Source organism: Molothrus aeneus, chromosome 5 (genome assembly GCF_037042795.1).
Source record: "Molothrus aeneus isolate 106 chromosome 5, BPBGC_Maene_1.0, whole genome shotgun sequence".
Taxonomy (NCBI): Eukaryota; Metazoa; Chordata; class Aves; order Passeriformes; family Icteridae; genus Molothrus; species Molothrus aeneus.
The window spans coordinates 69,857,552-69,877,954 of NC_089650.1; the positions used below are offsets into that span (position 1 = coordinate 69,857,552).

The window sequence follows — 20,403 nt, forward strand, 5'->3', positions numbered from 1 at the left end:
TTGGATCGTGGATACCATGGACGTAATGGATTCATGGATATCGTGGATATCGTGGATTATATGGATATCGTGGATATGGCATCCGGTGGTTCTGGTGGGATTGGGATTGGATTTGGGATTGGGATTGGATCTGACATTATCCCGCTGCTCCTCATCCCTGCCAGCCCCTCCCATTCCCATGGGAATGTTGGTTTGCCTGGGATTGGGAACGGCCACCAGTTCCGGTGTCCCCAACGTGTCCGGGGATTTTGGGACATCCCTGTGGTGACCGTGGGGTCTGGATTTGGATTCAGAGGATTCTGTTGGGATTCTGTGGAACCCTGGAATGGGAAGGATCCTAAAGCTGATCCAATTCCACCCCATTCCAAGGGCAGGGACACCCCCCACTGTCCCAGGTCGCTCCAACCTGGCCTTGGAATTTGGGAAGCTCGGGAATTTGGGACGTGCCGGAGGCAGATCCAGAGTGGGATACGGAAGCATTGGGAGGTCAAAAATAGCGTGGGATTTTAAAATCCGTAGTCTTGGAAATGTTCCCGAAATTCCCTGGAGCAGCTCTGCCCAACTCCTTGTCCAAACTTCCCGAGGATTCCTGGATCTGGCTCCGTGATTCCCAACCTTTTGCAGGGAAAATATCCCTAGGAAAGAGCATTTTGCTCTGTTATTTCCAGGTTTTTCCAGGGATAGAGGGATCACAGAATTCATTCCATGGAGCTGGGGCAGGAAAAATTCCCAGGTTTGCAATCCGAACAGCCCAGGTTGGGAAAAAAACCTTGGAAGTTTTAATTCCCAACAAAAACTCCTTCACTCCACGGCAAGGGATATCCATAATTACCAGAGTCCTCTCACATTTTCCTGGAAAAATCCTGGAGAAAAACGGATTCTGGGGCAGGTTTTCCAGGGAATATAAGGAATATTTAGTGTAGTCCCAATTTTTTTGTTCCAAGGGGAGGTTTTCCAGCCCCTTTTGCCCTGCTCCTTCCCTTCCCTTTTCCTGCTCCAGAGCTGTGCCCAGAATTCCAGGGGGATCCCTCAGCCATTCCCAGGAGCAGCAGGGCTGGGCCGGCAGAACTTTTCCATGTGTTTTTCCAGGTTTTAGCTGGATCCCTCCTCCCTCCCTCCCTCCCGGCCGTGACTCTGACTCATTCCCCACGTGCCGGAGCCTCCGGAGCCTCCGCGCTCTTCCCAATCCCACTCCAACACCACGAGTTCCCCATCCAGCTCCTCGTGCTGGGATCATCCCTCCGGATGTTTCACTCCTTACATTCATCCCAGCCTCATTCCCGGGTTTTGGAGCCCTCTGGATTTAGGAAGGGTCTGGGATCCATCCTGATTTTCCTGCTCAGCTCTCGGTGTATCCTGGATATTCCCATTTTGGGAAGGGAGGCTTCGGAGCAGGGAATCATCCCCTGGATCTGGGAAGAGCCGGGATTTTTGGGATCAGCTCCTTTTCCCACTGATCCATGGCAATTCCCTCTGATCCCGCGTTTCTTCCATCCAGGCTTTGTTTGCTCCAGTTTGTTTTTTTTTTTTCCCAAGGGAATTCAGTGTCTGAATTCCTCCAGTTTTCCTTATTCCCGTTTTTTTTCCCACTCTCCTGGACACACAACCAGAGTTCCCAAAATAATTATTGGAACACTTTAATCCCTCCTCAACATTCCCGATGTGTCTGGCCAGGCTCATCCCAAAATCCCTCTTTCATTCCTGCTGCTCCTTTCCAGGTGGGATCTTCCCCAAATCTCCCTGCTTATCCCAGATTTCAGCAACTTGGAATTTCCACATCCATGGGGAAGTTTTCCCTCTCTGCTGTCATCCAAAGGAACACCAGGAATTCCCAGCAATTCCTGGGGATTTTTTTCCTGCTGCTGCTGGATTAAGGGAATGAACTGCGGGAATTCCCTCCATGAGCATTTCCCGGTGGGATGCAGAGGTTTGGATTTGTCCAGGAGCAATTCCAGGTGTCCGGGTGGTGTTTGGAGTCAAATCCCGCCCCTGGAAGTGCCCAAGGCCGGGTTGGATGGGGCTTGGAGCAACCTGGGATAGGGAAAGGTGTCCCTGCCCATGGAGAACAATCAGTCCTGGGAATGTTGGAAAGAGATCCTAGGAATGCTAGGAATGCTAGGAAAGGATCCTGGAAATGCTGGTGAAAAGGAAACTTTAGGGAAAGGATCTTGGAAACTCTGGGAGAACAGTTCTGGGAATGTTGGGAGAATCATCCCGGGAATGTTGGGGGAACCATCCTGGAAACTTTGGGGAAAAGATCCTGGAAATGTTGGGAGAAGGATCCTGGAAATGCTGGGCAAAATATCCTGGGAATGTCGGGCAAACGATCCCAGAAATGTTGGGAGAAAGATCCTGGGAAAGTGTGAGAATCCCTGGGGCTGAATCCGGATTCGTGGCAGCTCCGGGTGCCACTCCCAGATCCCACCAGCCTGGGAAAGAGGGGCTGGAAATCCTGGAAAACAGGGTCAGAAATCCCAGGAAAGAGGGTCAGGAATCCTGGAACCGCGTCCAAGTGCAGAGAAGGAGAATCCCAGGATGCTCCCGGAGGGAGGAATTCTCCTAAGAGCAGGAATTCTTCCCAATTCTGTGAGACAATTCAGGATTTTTTCCCGATATCCAACCTAAAATTCCTCTGGCAGTGCTCGAGGCTGTTCCCTGGGATTTCCTGGGAGCAGATCCCAAATCCCACCCGGCTGCCGCCTCTGCCATGGAATTCTGGAGGGAAAAGGTCCCTCCTGATCCTCCTTTTTCCCAGGATGAGCCCCCACGGCTCCCTCCGGATGATCTTCCCGGGATTTGGGCTCATTTTTCTGGGAAAGAGGGGTCAGGAATCCCGGAAAACAGAGCCAGAAATTCTGGGAATTCCAGGAATTCTCAAGGGAAGCGTTGTTTAAACCAAACCCAGAATCTTTCCCCTGGAATTCACTTCTGATCATTCCCATGAAATCCCACGGAAATTAAAACGTCCTGGATTTTTGGGATCGTTGGATGCATTGGAAGCAATTTTTGGGAATATTGTGGTCCGTTCACCCACGTGGAATGGGAATTCTCTGGGGGTTTATTCCAAGTTTATTCCCGAGGAGGTTTTTCCATCCTGGAATGGGACAATTCCCAATGGAAGCACCACCAGGTGCCCAAACCCAGCCGGACGCTTCCATGGGCTGGAACTCCCTGGAATCAGACACGGAGTGCCATCAATCCCACCTGGAATTCCAACGGGATGGAGGCGATCCAGGACAAAAAATTCCATGGAACGCAAAACTGAAGGTGGGAGGGAGAGCTGCTGCTCCTTCCCAGAATTCCCTTTCCCTTCGGAATCCCGTGGGAATCCCGGCGGGAGGATGTGGGCACCGAGCGTGGAGAAATCCCGGATCCACCGGGAATTTTGGGGATCTCATGAGCCACTTAATCCCCGCTGTTGGATTTATCCGGCTGCCGCTCGGAAATCCAGGATGAGCTCGGGATTCATGGAACGAGGGCCTGGAGCCTCCTGGTGCGGGGAGATAAAGGGGATGAAGGGAAAACTCCGCTGGAAAAGCGCCCGGGAATTTGCTCCCGTGGAAAACATCCAACCCCAGCCGGGCAGATTCCCTCATGGAATTTTTTTACTCACGGAATTTTTGTTGCTGATGGAATTTTTCTCCTCGTGGAATTTTCTTCTCCTCGTGGAACTTTTTCCTTATGGAATTTTTCTCCCCGTGGGAAGTGGGGTCAGGCATTGGCAGGGGCTGCCCAGGGAGCTTTGGAGTCGCCATCCCTGGAGGTGTCCAAGGAATTCCTGGAATTCCGCTCAGGGCTCTCTTGGGGGGCTCAAGATGGGCTCGGCGACCTTGGAATTCTTTTCCGAGCTCTGGAATTCTGGGATTCGTGATGAAAGCCGAGCTCTTCCCACAGTTTTCCCCGGGAATTCTTGGGGCTCCGCCCGCCAGGAAAGAAGGGAGCGGAGCTGGGAAAGGAGGGAAAATTCCGGAAGGAGCCGGGAAAGGGCTCAGCCCGGGGCACAGGAGGAGGGCACAGGTGGCACAGGTGACAGTGGCACAGAATGGGTGGCAATGGGCACAGGTGGCACAGGTGACAGGGATGGCATGAGAGGCACTGGGGCACGGGGTGGCACAGGGGACAATGGGGCACAGGTGGCACAGGGGACAGTGGCACCCAGTGTCTCTGTGGGCACTGGCACGGGGGTGGCACAGGGGACAGTGGCACCCAGGGATGGCACCAGTGGCACTGGGGCGCAGGGTGGCACAAGTGACAGTGGCACAGGGTGGGTGGCAATGGGCACAGGGTGGCGCAGGTGACACCGGGGCACAGGTTGGCATGGGTTGGCACAACTCGTGGTGGCACCCAGTGTCACTGTGGGTGGCACTGGGGCACAGGGTGGCACAGGTGACAGTGGCACACAGCGTCGCTGTGAGTGGCAGCAGGGCACAGATTGTCACAACTGGCATTGGGGTACAGGTTGTCATAGGTGGCACTGGGGCACAGGCTGGCACAGGGGACAGCGGCACAAAGTGTCCCTGTGGGTGGCAGTGGTGGCAGATTGTCACTCTGAGGGTGGCAGTGGGCCACAGGGTGGCACGAGTGGCACTGGGGCACAGGGTGGCACAGGGGACAGTGGCACCCAGGGGTGGCACCGGTGTCGCTGTGCCTGGGCGGGGCTCTGCCCCCTCAGTGCACTCAGGGATCCTCCCGGAGCATTCCCGGAGATTCCCGCAATTTCCTGCATTCCCGCAATTCCCGCATTCCCGAAATCCCTGGAATTCCCGCAATCCCCGCAGTTAGGCCGCAGTAACTTGGGAGGGTGGGGGCAATTATGGAATTGGGGTGAAAAAAGATGGAATTGTGGGGGCAAATATGGAACTGGGGAACGGGAGCCGGGGACCCCCAGGCCGGGAACGGGAGCCGGGAATGGGTACCGGGAATGGGAACCGGGGACCCTCCCTCCTTCCTCCCTCCTGTTCCCGTCCTTCCCTCCATCCCTGTCCCTCCATCCCTGTCTCTCCATCCCTGTCTCTCCATCCCGCTCCCGTCCCGCTCCCTGCTCCCTCCTCCCCGTGTCCTCCCCGCCCCGGAGCCGCTCCCTTTGCTGCCCCCATCCCGGTCCCGATCCACACCCGATTCCATTCATGTGATCCCGCTCTCATCCCAGTCTTGTTCCCACACCCGATCCCATTCCCACTCCCATTCCCAATCCTATTCCCACTCTCGCTCCCATTCCCACTCTCATTCCCATTCCCAATCCTATTCCCATTCCCAATCCTACTCCCACACCCATTCCCATTCCCATTCCCACATCCATTCCCATTCCCGCTCCCACTTCCGCACCGGTTCCCTCCCCGGGGCAGCGCCAGCAGCGGCCGCCAGGGGGCGACTCTGGGCGGGCCCCGCCGGGACCGGGAGCAGGCTCGGGATGAGGAGCGGGATCAGTCCCGGGATGGCTGTGGCACGGTCCCACACCCATTCCCATTCCCACTCCCATTCCCACACGGGATTGCGGGTGGTGCTCGACACTCCTGGGATCGGTCCCGGGAGCGGGGTCGGTATCAGGAGCGGGCTCGGGATCCGGGATCGGTATCGGGAACGGGAGCGGCATCAGGATCCAGGAGCGGGATCCAGGAGTGGGATCAGGAGCGGGATCAGGAGCGGGAGCGGGGTCGGGACCGCGCCGGCAGCGGGGGCGGCGGCGGCGGCGGCGGCGGCGGGAGCGGGGGCGGCCGGTCCGGCGGCGTCCCCGCCCGCCGGGGGAGGAGCCGCGGGCTCCGGCCCCACCTGCCCCGGGCCATGGTGCGCCGGAGGGAGCGGAGCGGAGCGCGGGGCGGGCGGCGCCGCTGCGCCATGGAGCCGGCGGTGGCGGGCGGCGGCCGCCCCGCAGCCGGTGCCGCTCCAGCCTCCGCCGCTGCCCGCGCCCGGGCGGCGCCGCCGGGGCCGCGCTGAGCCCCGCGGGGGCCACCCCCGGCCATGGCGCAGCCCGCGGGGCGCGGCGGGGCGAGCCGCGAGCTGCCGGGCATCAGCACCGTAACCTACGTGTTCGTTTACAGCCCCGCCGGCCCCGCCGGGCCCCCCGCCGGCCCCGGCACCGAGCCCGCGCCCCACGCCGCGCCCGCCCCGCTGCGCGGGCCCAAGCGGAAGCTTTACAGCGCCGTGCCCGGCCGCAAGTTCATCGTGGTGAAGAGCTACGCGCCGCAGGGCGATGGCGAGATCCAGCTCAACCGCGGCGAGGCCGTCAAGGGTGAGCGGGGACGCCGGGACGGCGGCGGGGACGCGGGGACAGCGACGCGGACACCGGGACGGCGGCGGCGGGGAGCGGCCGGGGAGGGCGGGAGGAGCGGCGGGTGCTGCCCCCGGTGCTGGATGCGGCAGTGGCGGGGCCGCGGCTGGGGTGGATGGGTGGGATGGGAGCGCTCAGGTGCGGCGTGGAGGGATTGGGGCGTCCTGCCCACCTGTGGGGCTGCGGCTCTTGGGGTGTCCTGCCCACCTGTGGGGCTGCGGTGCCCCGGGATCGCGGCGCAGGTGTGGGGCTGCACAACCGTGGGGTCTGCAGGCTGCCTGTGGGGTTGCAGATTTGGGCACGTCCTGCCCACCTGTGGGGCCGCAGGGCTGTGGGGTCTCCAGGCTGGCTGTGGGGTGTCCTGCCCACCTGTGGGGCCGCAGGGCTGTGGGATCCCCTGCGCAGGTGGGGCTGCAGAGCTGTGGGGTCTGTGGGCCGCTTGTGGGGCTGCAGGGCCTCGGGGTGTTCCAGGCAGTTTATGGGGTCTCCAGCTGGTTGGGTTGCAGCTTTGTGGGGTGTCCAACCCGCCTGTGGGGCTGCAGAACTGCGGGGTCTCCAGTCTGGTTGTGGGGCTGGAGCTTTGTGGGGTGTCCAGCTCACCTGGCTGGTCTCCAGCCCAGTTATGGGGTTGCCACTTTGTGGGGTCCCCAAGCCACCTGTGGGGCTGCAGTTTTGTGGGGCTTCCAAGCCACCTGTGGGGCTGCAGCGCTTTGGGGTCCCCGGGCCGGTTCTGGGGCTGCAGCGCTCTGGGGTCCCCTGGTTGGTTTTGGGGTTGCAGCTTTGTGGGGTGCCCAGCTCAGCTGGGTGGCCCCCAGCCCAGTTATGGGGCCACAGCTCTGTGGGGTCTCCAGTCCTATTGTGAGGTTTTGGGGTCCCCAATCCTGGTTATGGGGTCCCCAATCCTGTTGTGGGGTCTCCAGGTTGGTTTTGGTGCTGCAGCTTTGTGGGGCCCCTTCCTGTGGCTGTGGGGTCCCCATCCTGGTTTTGGGGTCCCCAGCCTGGTTTGGGGGCTGCAGCTTTGTGGGGTGTCCGGTCCTGTTGTGTTGTTTTGGGGTCTCCATCCCCGTTCTGGGGTCCCCAATCCTGCTTTGGGGTCCCCTTACCGGTTTTGGGGCCGGAGCTCTGTGGGGTCCCCAATCCTGGTTCTAGGGTCCCCTCCTGGTTTTGGGGCTCCCATCCCGGTTTTGGGGTGCGCAATCCCGGTTTTGGGGTCCCCATCCCGGTTTTGGGGTCTCTAATCCCGGTTTTGGGGTTCCCAGCCCGGTTTTGGGGCCGCTCTCCCGGCCGGCCCCGCTCCGGCTCCGTTCCCATTCCCGGCTCCATTCCCATTCCCGGCGTTCCGGGGCCGTGTCCTTGTCCCCCCCGCTCCCAAATCCCGGCTCCGCTCCCAAATCCCATTCCCACATCCCGAGTTCCCAACCCCCCTCGCCCATTCCGGCTTCTCCCGGCTCCGCTTCCCGAGCTGCAGCGGGAGCCGGGAAATTCTCATGGATAACGCCAGGGAAAAAAAATTCATGGATAACGGCAGGGGAAAAAAAAAATTCATGGATAATGACAAGGAAATTTTCATGGATAAAACCGGGGGGATTCTCATGGATAAAGCCAAGGGGATTTTCCTGGATAACGGCAGCGCTGCCGTGGGGTTGGGCTGGGAATTCTGCTGGAAGCTCGGAATTCCAGCTGCCAGCTTCCCGAGGAAGGGAATTCCCTGCCAGCCGGAGAATTCCAGAGTTTTTCCCCCCCTCCAGAAAGTTTCGGGAGCTTCTCCTCCTCTCCCTCCTCCGCGATTTTTTTGCGGATTCCTGGCACGACGCGGGGCCGGAGCCTCTGGAATGACGGGAGAGGGAGACCGGGAATATTCCCAGCTTGGAATTGCGGCTCCCACATTCCCGCTGCCCTTCCCATGGATTTGTTTTCCCTGGGGAGAGCGGGAGCCGGCTGGGAAGGGGAGGGGGCGGCTGTGCTGAGGAATTCCTGTGGATTCCTTGGAATTCCGTGAGTTTCACGTGGGGTTCCGGCATTCCTGGGACGCAGGTGTGGAATTCCAGGATCCGGGAAGGATTCCTGGGATGTGAAATGCTTTTCCCGATGTTTTCCCGCCGCCCCCCGCCTCCCTTTTCCCTGTTTTTCCTCGTGCTGCCGTGGAGTGGGTGGTCCTGGAGTCGCTGCCACAAAATCCTTGGGATTCGCTTCTCCATCCCAAAATTCCTGGCGTGTGATCTCCAGGGAAAAACAACCCGTGGGAAGAGGGAGGAGGAGGACGTGGAGTGACCCCTGGGAGCGGGAACCGCTTCCCGCTGGATATTCCCGGAGTTCGGGAGGATGAGGGGCTCAAAACCGATCCCTTCCCTCATGGAATTCCTCCAGGAGAGGCTGATCCGTGGATTTTTTTTTTTTTGGGAATCTTGGCAGCTCCGGATACGGCGCTGCTTTGTCATGTTCCATGGATTCGGGACAATCCCTGAGCTCGGGGGGTGGCCGGGAATGTCGGGAGAGGCTGGAATGGGAGGAATTCCGGCCGAGGGAGCTCTCCAGGGTTCTGGAATGACGCGGGGGCAGGGATGGTGGCGATTCCTGGGAACGGGAATGTTGGGAATGGAGCTGGAAGGATGGGAAAAGGTTTGGGAATGGAAAGGATTGCTGGATGAGGATGGGGAGCTGGAATTTCAGGAAATCCAGCCATGGGAATCCAGCCTGGGAATGCACAGGATCCTGGAATGATTTGTGGGATGATGGATCTCATCCCTACCCGTGAGATCATTCCCATCCCATTCCAAGGGCAGGGAAATTCCCACCATCCCAGGCTGCTCCAGCCTTTCCTTGGACATTCCAGGGATGCAGGGGCAGCCCCAGCTGCTCTGGGAATTCCAGCCCAGCCAGGAATTCCTCATTCCCAAGATCCCACCCCAATCTCCCTTTCCCAGTGGGAAGCCATTCCCTGTGTCCCATCCTTCCATTCCTTTCCCACATTTCAGCTCTCCTGGAGCCCCTTCAGGCCCTGGAATGTGCTGGAAGCCCTCCCTGGAGCCTTCCCTTCTCCAGGAGAACATTCCCAATTTTCCCAGCTTTTCCTCCCAGCTCCATCCCTTGAATCCTCCCGGTGCCTCCCCTGGATTTGCTCCAACAGCTCCGCGTCCTTCCCGGGATAATTCCCAATCCCATATTCCCATTTTTCACCACATTTCCCAGGATCAGCTCCTTCCCGTGGCTTCTCCAGGGCTCGGAATTCCTGGGAAGTTTTTCCTTCATCCCAAGGTCAGGAATTTCTCCTGCTGCTCCTGGTTTTCCCTCTGGGAAGGTCGTTTGGGAAAGGTTGGGAAGAAGCCAGGATGCAGCTGGTTCCCAGCTGGAAAATTATCCGAGCCCTCGGGAATGCCATCTGTCCCAAATCCCGCTTTTTCCCAGGTTATATTCCTTCATTTCAGGTCAGGCCGGGATTTTTCCATTGGGATTTTCAGGATTTCAGGTCACCAGGAAAAGTTTTGTGGAATTTTTGGAGCCACCCCACTTTGAACTTCCCCAAGTCCAAATTTCCTGACTGGAACTCCAAGGAAAAATTCTCTCCTGGATATTGGGGGAAACAAAAAAAAATCAGGATTTAGGGATGGCTTGGTGGGATGGCCTCAGGATTTTTGGGATTTTGTTGGAAAAGGAGTCGGAATTGTGGCTGCTCCATCCCTGGAGTCATCCAAGGCTGGTTTGGAGCAACCTGGGAATGTGGGAATTGGAATGGGATGATCCCAAAGATCCTTCCCACCCAAACCGTTCCAGAATCCCAGGAATTCTTGGCTCCACCTCCCATCCAAGTGGGGGGATCTTGCTCGGGATTCAAAAATTCCCAACTTTTCCCATGCTTTGCTTTTCCTTCAGCTTCGATTTTTACCAGGGAATATCCCTCTTCCCAAATTTCCGTATCCGCAGGGAAGCTGGACAGGACAATTCCCGGGTTTTTTATTCCCTGCCTCCCTGTTTTTAATGGAATTTCTTCCTTATTTGAGGAGACCAAGAATTCCCACGGTGTTCCTTGGTCAGGATCCATTGGAGTCACCCCAGAGTTTCTGAAATTCCCAAAAAGGGAGGTTTTCCAAATGCGTGGATGGAAATCCATTGGAAAATCATGGAAATATCCAGGATGAGGCTGGGTTATTCCAGAAAATTCCCATAAAAATGACATTCGTTCCTGGAATCTGGGAGAACGTTGGGAACTCTCATCAGTTATCCCTGGAAAAATCCTTGGTGGTAAGACAGGGAGATCCCATCAAAAACTCGGATTTTTGGGAGAGAATTCCCACAATTCCTGCTTTTTTCTCTCTGTTTTTTGGGACACAATTTCACATTTCCTACTTTTTTTCCATCTGTTTTTTGGGACAAAATTCCCACAATTCCTGCTTTTTTTCCCTCCCCCCCCATTATTCCAAGCCTGGGCTGGGATTTGTGGGCTCAGCTCTGGAACTGGATCCAAATCCATGAAAATTCTTTCGGGATTGATCGGCACAGGAGTTCCCAAGGTTTTACTCTGATTTCCAGGTTGATCCCGATGGATTTTCCCTAGATCTTGGTTTTGCATGGATCTTTTCCTTTGGAAAAAAGGGAGAGCGGAACCTCTGGAATGGGATCGATTTCCCCACTTGGATGAGCTGGAAAACTCTGCCTTGGCACCAAAACCCTTCCCTGAGTTCATTCCCAAAGCTGGAATTCTGGGAATTCCAGATTTTAAAAAAGGATTTTTCCTGGAATTCTCGGGAAGAGCCTCCGTTATAAATCCAATTCTCCAGGCCGAGGCTTTTCAGATCCCTTGGATAATTTCATGGATCTTTTTGGGGAATCAGATTTTTGGGATCAGTGGCTGGAGCGGGAAATGCTCCTGGTGGGAAAAAAATCTTCGGACACAGAAATCTTAAATTTAGTGGGGAAATTCCCGGAATTTTCCAAAAGAAACAAAATTCCCTCTCTTTAACGTTTTAAGGAATAATGTTAAGGATTCATTTTGGTGTTCCTGTGTTTCCTGGAGCTTTTCCTGGATTTGAATTCCAGAATTTAGTCCTGGAATGTTGCTTTTCTCCATCCTCTGGAAAAGTCTCCTTGTGCTTCCCCCTTCCCATGGGAATTCCATTGGGGATCCCTAAATTATGGGATATTCCTAGAAAAAACAGGGTAGCACCTCAAGAATGGAAATCCCATTGGTTTTTTGGGAATAATTTCAGGATTTTCCTGGGAATTCCAGATGGATTTGCTCCCTCCTTGGCTCCAGACAATCCTGGGAATTGTTATTCCCACCTGGAATTCCAACCCTTAAACGCGGGGCTCCAAGTGACCCCAAATTCCCAGCTGGAATTTGGGAAGTGCCTTGGTTTTCCATGGAATTGAAGAAACCCGGGAGATATTCCCGTCGGGAATATTCCGCCGCGCGCTGAGCTGGCGGCCGGCCCCGATTCCCATCCCAAAATTAGAAAATTCCTCATTAATTCCACTCTGCATCCCGGTGACCTCGGAGCTGTCCCAGTTTTCCAGCGTGACCCAAAATAGGCGGGAAAATTCCAGAGGGAATTGAGTTCCCCTGGGAATGGAAATGACGGAATGTTCCGGGCTGGGAAAAGACGGGAATTCGGGGAGGTGGGAAGAGCGGCCGTGGCGCCGTTGGGTTTTCCTGGATTGGCTTCCCCGGGATCTTGGCCGGAATCTCGGCCCTGTTTGGGATCCTGGGTTCAAAGGGGGGGTTCGGGCTTGGATTTGGGGTTCGACCAAATTTGGGGTTGGAGGGGGTGTCCGTGGCCTGCTCTGGAATTCCAGACGGATTTGGGATCTTTTCGGGGATTGGAGGGCTCGTCCGTGGTCTGACCTGGGATTCCAAGGAAATTTGGGAGGGTTTTTTGGGAATGTCCATGGTCTAACCGGGGTGTCCAACCTGATTTGGGGTTTTTTTTGGGATTGGAGAGGTTCTCCGTGATCCGACCTGGAATTCCAAGGAAATTTGGGGCCTTTTTTTTGGGATTGGAGGGGTCCTCCATGGTCCGACCTGGAATTCCAAGGAAATTTGGGGCCTTTTTTGGGATTGGATGCGCATCCATGGTCTCAGCCTGGGTGTCCAACCCGATTTGGGATCCAGGGTTGGGTTTTCCGGGGCTCTCCCTGCTCTGACCTGGAATTCCACCCAGATTTGGAGTCTTGGGTTGGGATTGGAGGATATGCCCATGGTCCAACCTGGAATTCCAACCAAACCTGGGATCTTTTGCTGGGATTTCTTTTGCTGGGAGCTGTCTGTGCTCCTGACCTGGAATTTCGCCAAAACTTGTGATCTTGCGTTGGGATTTAGGGATTTTCCACGGTCCTGACCTGGAATTCCGACCGGATTTGGGATCCTTGGTTGGGTTTTTTGATTGTCCATGTTCTGGCCTGGCTGAGGAGTCCACACGTCCCTGGATGACATTCCAGGCCATAATTCCAGGGATTTAGCTGGAGACCATTCCCACGTTTCATTTCCACGTTGTTCTGCTTGTGCCTCTGCACATTTTCCATGGGTTTTTTTTCTCTCTTTTCCATGGTTTTTTTCTCTTTTCCATGTTTTTTCTCTTTTCCATTCCCATTCATGCTCCAGACCAGCAGCTCCGTGAAGTAGGTAACTATGGAATTTTTCCTTGGGATTTTTTTTCCCCTTCCCAGCTTTATCCTTTTTCCCACATTTTTTCCTCGCTGTGGCCTCCAAGTGTGGGGAGTTTTCCAGGATTTTTGGAGCTCGGCTTTTCCCGGTTTTCCCTCCACTCCTGCTGTTTATTCCAGATAGGATCGGGGGGGCAGAGGGATCTTCCTCTCCCATCCCGGTTTTCCTGCACTTCCCAAAGTTTCCCTTTCCTCGTGTGTCCTGAAATTCCCAGAAAACCCAAACTGGGAGTCGCCTTCTGGGAATATTCTGGAATGGGAGCTGTGGGGGAGGAACTGGTGGGGGGAATTGTGGATTGGGAATTCTGAAGGAGGAATTCCATGGGGATTCCTGCTGCTCAGGGATTTGGGATGTTGGGGCACAATTCCCGGTGCTCTCGAAACGGCTTTGGAATTTCTGATGCCAGGAAAATCCACCCCCTCCTGGCGATCCTGGAAATCTGATCCCCGATCCAGGGATGGGGGGATTGGAAAGCATCCAATGGGGGCTGGAGCTGGTCCCAAAAAAATTCCCTTGGACATCCCAAGGTTTCCATGTGCTCCCGTCACTCCTCTGCTGCCGAATCCATGGAAAACCCCATGGAAAACGCTCTTTCCCTGCTGTTTGCTGCTGGCTCCAGGTGGATTCCCATTCCCAGGAAAATCCCATCCAACTGGAGTTGGGATCAGCTGGATTTAAACCTGGGAGTTGCTGTTACCATCAGGAAAATGGAATTTTTTTCCTCCAATTCACACGGATTAAGCCCAGGAATGCCATTGGAGTTGGGAATTCCAGGTGCCACAGAATTCCTAAGGGAACAGGGGATGGGAAAACAGGGAATGGCCTCAGGCTGGGCCAAGGGAGGCTCAGTTTGGATATTTGGGAATTTTTCCATGGAAAGGGGGGTCAGGCCTTGCCCAGGGAGGTTTGGAGTCACCATTCCTGGAGGAATTCCAAGGAATTCCTGGATGTTGAGCTGGGGATAAGGTGCGAATGGATAACCCAGGAGGGCTTTTCCAAGGTCGGGAATTCCAGGATTTCGGGGTTTAATCCTGGATTTTTCCAAGGGCTGGGAAGTGCCGTGTCATGCTCTGCTCCAGCTGCAGAGGCTGCTCAGAAATCCTGGAATTTCCATGGGAAAATGAAACCTCCAGGAGCAAAACGTCCACAGGTTTTTAAGGAAAAGGTGACGTCATCATCCTCCTCCCTGTTTTCCACCAGGATCCGCTTGGAGCTGCCAATTCCAAGTGGGATCCATAATGTTTTCCTGGAATTCAGATTAATCCACGGAAATCAGAACTATCCCAAATGATCCAGTGGGAATCCAGTGTCGGCATTCCCATAGAAAAGCTTGGAGAAGGAATTTTTCCATCTCCTGGTGCATGAAAATGAAAAATAAGGAAAAATCCAGGAATATTCCCTGGGAAACTGGGGGTTTTCCATGAGTTTTGGGGAATGTGGATCCAGGTTTTCAGTGAGTTTTTAGGCATGTGGATCCAGGTTTTCCATGGTTTTTGAGTGATGGGGATCCAGGTTTTCCATGGGTTTTTGGGATGGTTCTGCCCTTTGTGCCACATTCCAAGCGGGATGGACCCATCCCAATCCCTGACATTTCCAGGGCTCTCCTGCCGGATTCTCTGGGAATTCTGTCCAGGATCCAGCATTCCCAGGGCTTCCCATGGAGCTCCTCATCCTGCCAGGAGCTGCTCTTGGGGTAGGAATTCCAGGAATTCCTTCTCTAAGGACGCTGAGGACTCTGTCTCCCTGGGATTTTTCAGGATGGGGAATTCCCAAATCCTGCTGTTTTCCAGCTGGGAATTCCACCAGGGAGTGATCCCCAAATGTTCCTGAATCCCTGCTTACAGGGCTGATCCCAGTTTTTTCCTGGAGTTCGGGTGGGAATCAAGAAAATCCCCTCAGACTCGAATAACATCCAAGACGTTTCCCAAGCCGGATTATCCAAGGAATTTCCGCCTCTGGAATGGCGCTAATCCCTCAAACACATCCCGGCTTTTCAGCGGGAAGAGGATTCCTGTGGGTTCCAAAGGGATTCCCTGAACTCCCGGGGCTCCTCCTCCTCCTCTTCCTGGGAAAAGCTTGGAGCAGCCTGGCAGCCGGGCCGGGTTTCCTTGGATCCCTGACTCCTTTCCCATCCATGTTTTCCGTGGGCACGGGTGTGAGACGGCTCCGGCTGCTCTTCCCTCCTCTCCGGAGCTCGGGAATGCTGAGCCAGGAAAGCTCCTGGAAAAGCCTGGGAAACATCTGAGGAATAAACACTGGGAGAAGGAGCTGGAGCCAGACTGGGAAAATCTGGGAATGGGGAGGCTCCAGGGAGAGCTTCCAGCACATTCCAGGGGCTCCGGGAGAGCTGCAGAGGGACTGGGGCCAAGGCCTGCAGGGACAGCACCCAGGGAATGGCTCCCAGTGCCAGAGGGCAGCCAGGGATGGGATCTTGGCAATGAGCAATTCCTGGCTGGGCTGGAATTGCCAGAGCAGCTGGGGCTGCCCCTGCATCCCTGGCAGTGCCCCAGGCCAGGCTGGACACTGGGGCTGGAGCAGCCTGGGACAGTGGGAATTTCCCTGCCCTTGGAATTCGATGGGATTTCTGCTCCATTCCCACCCAAACCATTCCAGGATCCCTTTCCCAGGGGCAGTCCCAGGAATCCCGCTGCTTTTCCCACATTTTGGCTCTTTCCTGGCTTGGAGCAGGGATTGGAGGACATTCTGTGCTCCAGCATTCCCGAGGCTCGGGAATTTCTGTTTCCAGCTGGAAATGGGCTTTTCCCTGGATTTCCTGCTGGGATTGGCGCCTCATTCCCGCTTTTCCCTCCTGGACCCCTCAGCCCCTCAGAATTCCCTGGATTTGCTGGTCCAGATCCAGCAATGCCAGGATCCCGCTGCTCTCCCAGTGCCAGGAGATTGCAGGAAAAGGGAATTTCTCCCTGGTTTTCCTATGGAATGTGCTCAGTCTTTTTTTTTATTTTGTTTTCCCTCCTTTTGTTCCCCGGGATGATCCCATTGTCATTCCTGGGTTATGGAAAAGAGGGAATAGTAGGAAAAGGAACATTCCAGCACAATCCCTCCTGGCTTTGACCCTTTTGGATCCTTTCCAGCTCCAGCCATTCCAGGATTTTCTGACCTCTGGCCTTTGCCAGCTGGGATTTGAGGGATATCCATGCTTGGGAATTTCCTGAGAATCTGCTGAATCCAGGTGCCTTTGGATCTCCCCGATCCCTCCGGGATCCTCCCTGTATTCCCAACATCCTGGAATTGGCTCCCTGACGAATCCGGGATCCATGGGATTCGGGAACAGCTTTCCCTATCCCATGGCTTTGCCAGGAGCTGGAATTCCCTGGATCCCGGGGGATCTGGATGGGATTGATCCCAGGTTTTGAGAATGGGGCCCTTGTAAATATTCCAAATATTCCCGCCTTTTATCTTTAAGGGCCATTCCAGGGCCACTTTCCCTTGGGAATTCTGCTCCTGTGGCGCCCACCCCACTGGAGCTGCCAGGAATTCCTTGGATAAAGGAAAAGTGCTGGGAATGCCAGACTGGGAATGTGGGAAAGATGTGCCAGGATTCATCCCAGTTTTCCCGGCGGGATCAGCTCTGGGAAGGTTTGACTGGGAATTCTGGGGGGGGAAATCCTGGAATTCCAGCCCATAGAAAACCCCAATATTCCCACTGTGGGAATCTCTGTGTGTGTGGGATCCAGGTCCTCAGGAATAGGGAAGGAAAATGGGAATGAGAAAGGGAGAGGAAATCCTGGATCACGGGAAGGATCCGAAACCTTTGGATCAGCAAATCCCATTCCCAAGCTCCTTCCTGCCCCCCAGTCCCGAAATTCTGCCGAGGCCGAAAATTCCTCAGGAACATTTTCCCGGCTCCATCCGTTCCCTCCCTTTCCCGTTCCCTTTGATTGCCGCTATTTTTTCCAAGGAATGCTTGATTAGAGCCGGAAGGACGGGATAATGACGGGAATCAAGGCCGGATCTGTTCCCAAATCAGCTCCGCAGCTGGAGCCGGCGGAGCGGGAACGGCTCCGGGGATGATTCCTGCATCCATCCAGAACCATTCCCAGTGCTGATTCCCGGATCCACCCGGAGCAGGAACAGCTCCCGGTGCTGATTCCCGGATCCATCCGGAGCTGTTCTGGCTTCCGGTGCTGATTCCCAGTGCTGATTCCTGGATCCATCGGATCCATCCAGAGCCATTCCTTGTGCTGATCCCCAGATCCCTCAGATCCACCCAAAGCCATTCCCAGTGCTGATTCCCAGATCCATCTGGATCTATTCCCAGTGCTGATTCCTGGATCCATTGGATCCATCCGGAGCCATTCCAGTGGCTGATTCCCAGATCCATAGAATCCATCTGGATGAATTCTTGGTGCTGATTCCCAGATCCATCCAGGGCCATTCCGGCTCCTGGTGCTGATTCCCGGATCCATTGGATCCATCCAGATCCATTCCCGGTGCTGATTCCCAGATCCATCGGATACATTCCCACCCCTCATTCCAAACACAGAACTCTGATTCCCTGCGGAAATCCCTGCTGGAATTCCAGGCTGGTCCAGGGCCTGCGGGATGAGAATGGGGAGCGTTGGAAGAGAGGAGCGAAAATTGGGAATGGCTGCAGGAGGGAAGAAGAATCCAGGGAATGAAGGATGGGAAAAGAGGGAACGGCCTGGAGGGGAGATTCTGGTTGGATTTTGGGAATATTTTTCCATGGGAAAGGGGGTCAGGCTTTGGAAGGGGCTGCCCAGGGAGATTTGGAGCGAAGCCCCAAATCCCAGAATTCCTTTCTGGGAGGTCAGAATTCCAAAGGGCTCCAAAGCGGGAATTTTCCAGGGGTAACTGTTGGGAGCAGAGCAGTGGGAATTGAGCGAAATCCAAGATTTGGGATCATTCCAAGGCCTGACAGCACCAGAACCTTTGGAGAGATGGAGAATTTGCATCCCAAAAAAAACCCTGGAGGAGCCTGAAAGGATTTTGCTGTTTGGCTTTTCCTTGGATTTGTTTTTCCTTGGATGCCTCCAGGCAGGGTTTAATTCCTGGATCCTTCTGGGAATTCTTTGGGATGGATGGAGCAGGGCTGGATTTCCGGATGCCTGAAGAAATTTGGGATTAGCTCTGATGAATGCGCGGGAATTGGAGCTGGGATAAAGCTGGGAAGGGTCAGGAGAAACGCGAGAATGGGGCAGCAAATCCCACAGGAATTCCAGGGGTTTCTTCTTTTTACGAAACCCTGGGATGGTTTGCTGGGAAGGGACCTTAAATCCCATTCCAAGGGCAGGGAAATTCCCACCATCCCCGGCTGCTCCAAACCCTGGCCTTGGGCACTGCCAGGGATGCAGGGGCAGCCCCAGCTGCTCTGGCAATTCCAGCCCAGCCAGGAATTCCTCATTGCCAAGATCCCATCCCTGGCTGCCCTCTGGCACTGGGAGCCATTCCCTGGGTGCTGTCCCTGCAGGCCTTGGCCCCAGTCCCTCTGCAGCTCTCCTGGAGCCCCTGGAATGTGCTGGAAGCTCTCCCTGGATCCCTCCCTTCTCCAGGGGAACATTCCCAGCTCTCCCAGCCTGGCTCCAGCTCCTGGATCCCTGGAAGCATCCAAGGCTTGGAGCCCCCTGGGATCATGGGAGCTTTCCCTGCCCTTGGAACGAGGTGGGATTTGAGGTCCCTTCGCACCCAAACCATTGCAGAATTCCATAAAATCAGCAGAAGTTTGGGATCCACCCAACTTCAGCCTTTGGATCGGGACCTGCTCCAAGGAATGAGCCCCAGGAAAAGAGGGAGCGGCCTCAGCCTGGGCCAGGGGAGGGCCAGGTTGGATTTTTGGGATCATTTTCCATGGAAAGGGCTCAGGCCTTGGCGGGGGCTGCCCGGGGAGGTTTGGAATCCCCATCCCTGGAGGTCTCCAAGGAATTCCTGGAGGTGGCACTCGGGGCTCTGGGATCAGTCTGGACTCAGTGATCCGGGAGGGCTTTTCCAGCCTCTGGAATTCTGGGATCTGGACACTCCTGAGAGAATTCACACCTGGGGAACACCAGGAATGTGCTGCTGGGATCTGGGGATCTGGACTGGCACAGTTCGGGAATTCGGACATCCAGAGTGGGAAAATTCAGGCATCCAGACTGAGAAAATTTGGAATTAAGGCATTTAGAGTGGGACTCTTTGGGAATTCTAGCATCCAGAGAGGGAAAATTTGGTCCTTTGGGTGTCCAGGGTGGGACAATTTGGGAATTTGGGTGTCCGGAGTGTGAAAAATCAGGAATTTGGTATCCAGAATGGGAAAATTAGGGATTTGGTCACGAGTGGGACAGTTTGGTAATTTGGGGATCCAGACTGGGAAAAGTTGGGAATGTGGCATCCAGAGTGAGAAAAATCAGGAATTTGGAAATGTATGCGTCTGGAGTGGGAAAATTCGGGGATTCAGAGTGGGAAAATTATGGGAATTTTGACATCCATAGTGGGAAAACCCAGCAATTCCAGATTTTCCCGAAGGAACTAAACCCACAGAAAGCTCCACATTCCTCAGATTCCCTCCAGCTTTGCCTCCCGGATTCCCGCGGCGCCTCCTCCATCCCGAGCCCCCCCTTTTCCCGGGATTCCCCCCCCTGACTCCCGATCCCTGTTTTCCGCAGTGCTGAGCATCGGCGAGGGCGGATTCTGGGAAGGCTCCGTGAAGGGCAGGAGCGGCTGGTTCCCGGCGGAATGCGTGGAGGAGGTGCAGATGCGCCAGTACGACTCCAGGCAAGGTCGGTGTCTCCCGGAATTCCCGGCGGAATTCCGCACGGAACCGCCAGAGCGCTCCTCCGGCAGGGTGGGGGTTGCGGGGATTTGTATCCCGAGGGATCTGCTCTGGCCACGGATCCATCATCAGGGAATGGAAGGGTTGGGGTTGGTCGGGACGGGAGCAGACAGAAAACTGGGAAAATTTGGCCTGGTCAATTGGAGAAGGTCCGGGGTGTCCCGGAATTCCAGACGCAATTCCCGATGGAATCAGCAGAGCGCTCCTTCGGTGAGGTGCGGGGGGAAGGGGAATTGTGGGATTCGTATCCCAAGGGATGAATTGCAATCACGGATCCATCATCAGGGAATGGAGAGGTTGGGATTGTTTGGGATGGGAGCAGATGGAAAACTGGGAAAATTTTGGATTGCGTAGCTGGAGGTCAGTATCCTGGAATTCTGGCGGAATTCCCAACGGAATCAGCAGAGCGCTCCTTCATAGCGGGGCGGGGGGAGGGGAACTGTGGGATTCGTATCCCAAGGGATGAATTCCAATCATGGATTCACCATCAGGGAATGGAGAGTTTGGGATGATGGAGGGGTGGGAGCAGAAGAAAAACCTGGGAAAACTGGGATCGGTCAGCCTGGAAAAGAGGAAAAATCCAGGATGATCCAACTGTGGCATCCAGAGCCTGAAGTGGCCGTGGAAAAGAGGAAAATATCAGGGAATATCAGGAATATTTCTAAGGGATGGAGGGACAGGAGACAGGAA

At 55.4% G+C, this 20,403-nt stretch overlaps 1 protein-coding gene across 1 annotated transcript in view; it reads left to right on the plus strand.

The window, feature by feature from the left end:
* Nucleotides 1-20,403, plus strand: part of SHANK3 (SH3 and multiple ankyrin repeat domains 3) — a 122,636-nt gene that overhangs the window by 36,525 nt on the left and 65,708 nt on the right. Inside the window, exons 11-12 of the mRNA XM_066551091.1 lie at nt 6,039-6,229; nt 19,547-19,660. Coding sequence (XP_066407188.1) covers nt 6,039-6,229; nt 19,547-19,660 — 305 coding nt within the window. The remainder of the gene's footprint in view (nt 1-6,038; nt 6,230-19,546; nt 19,661-20,403) is intronic.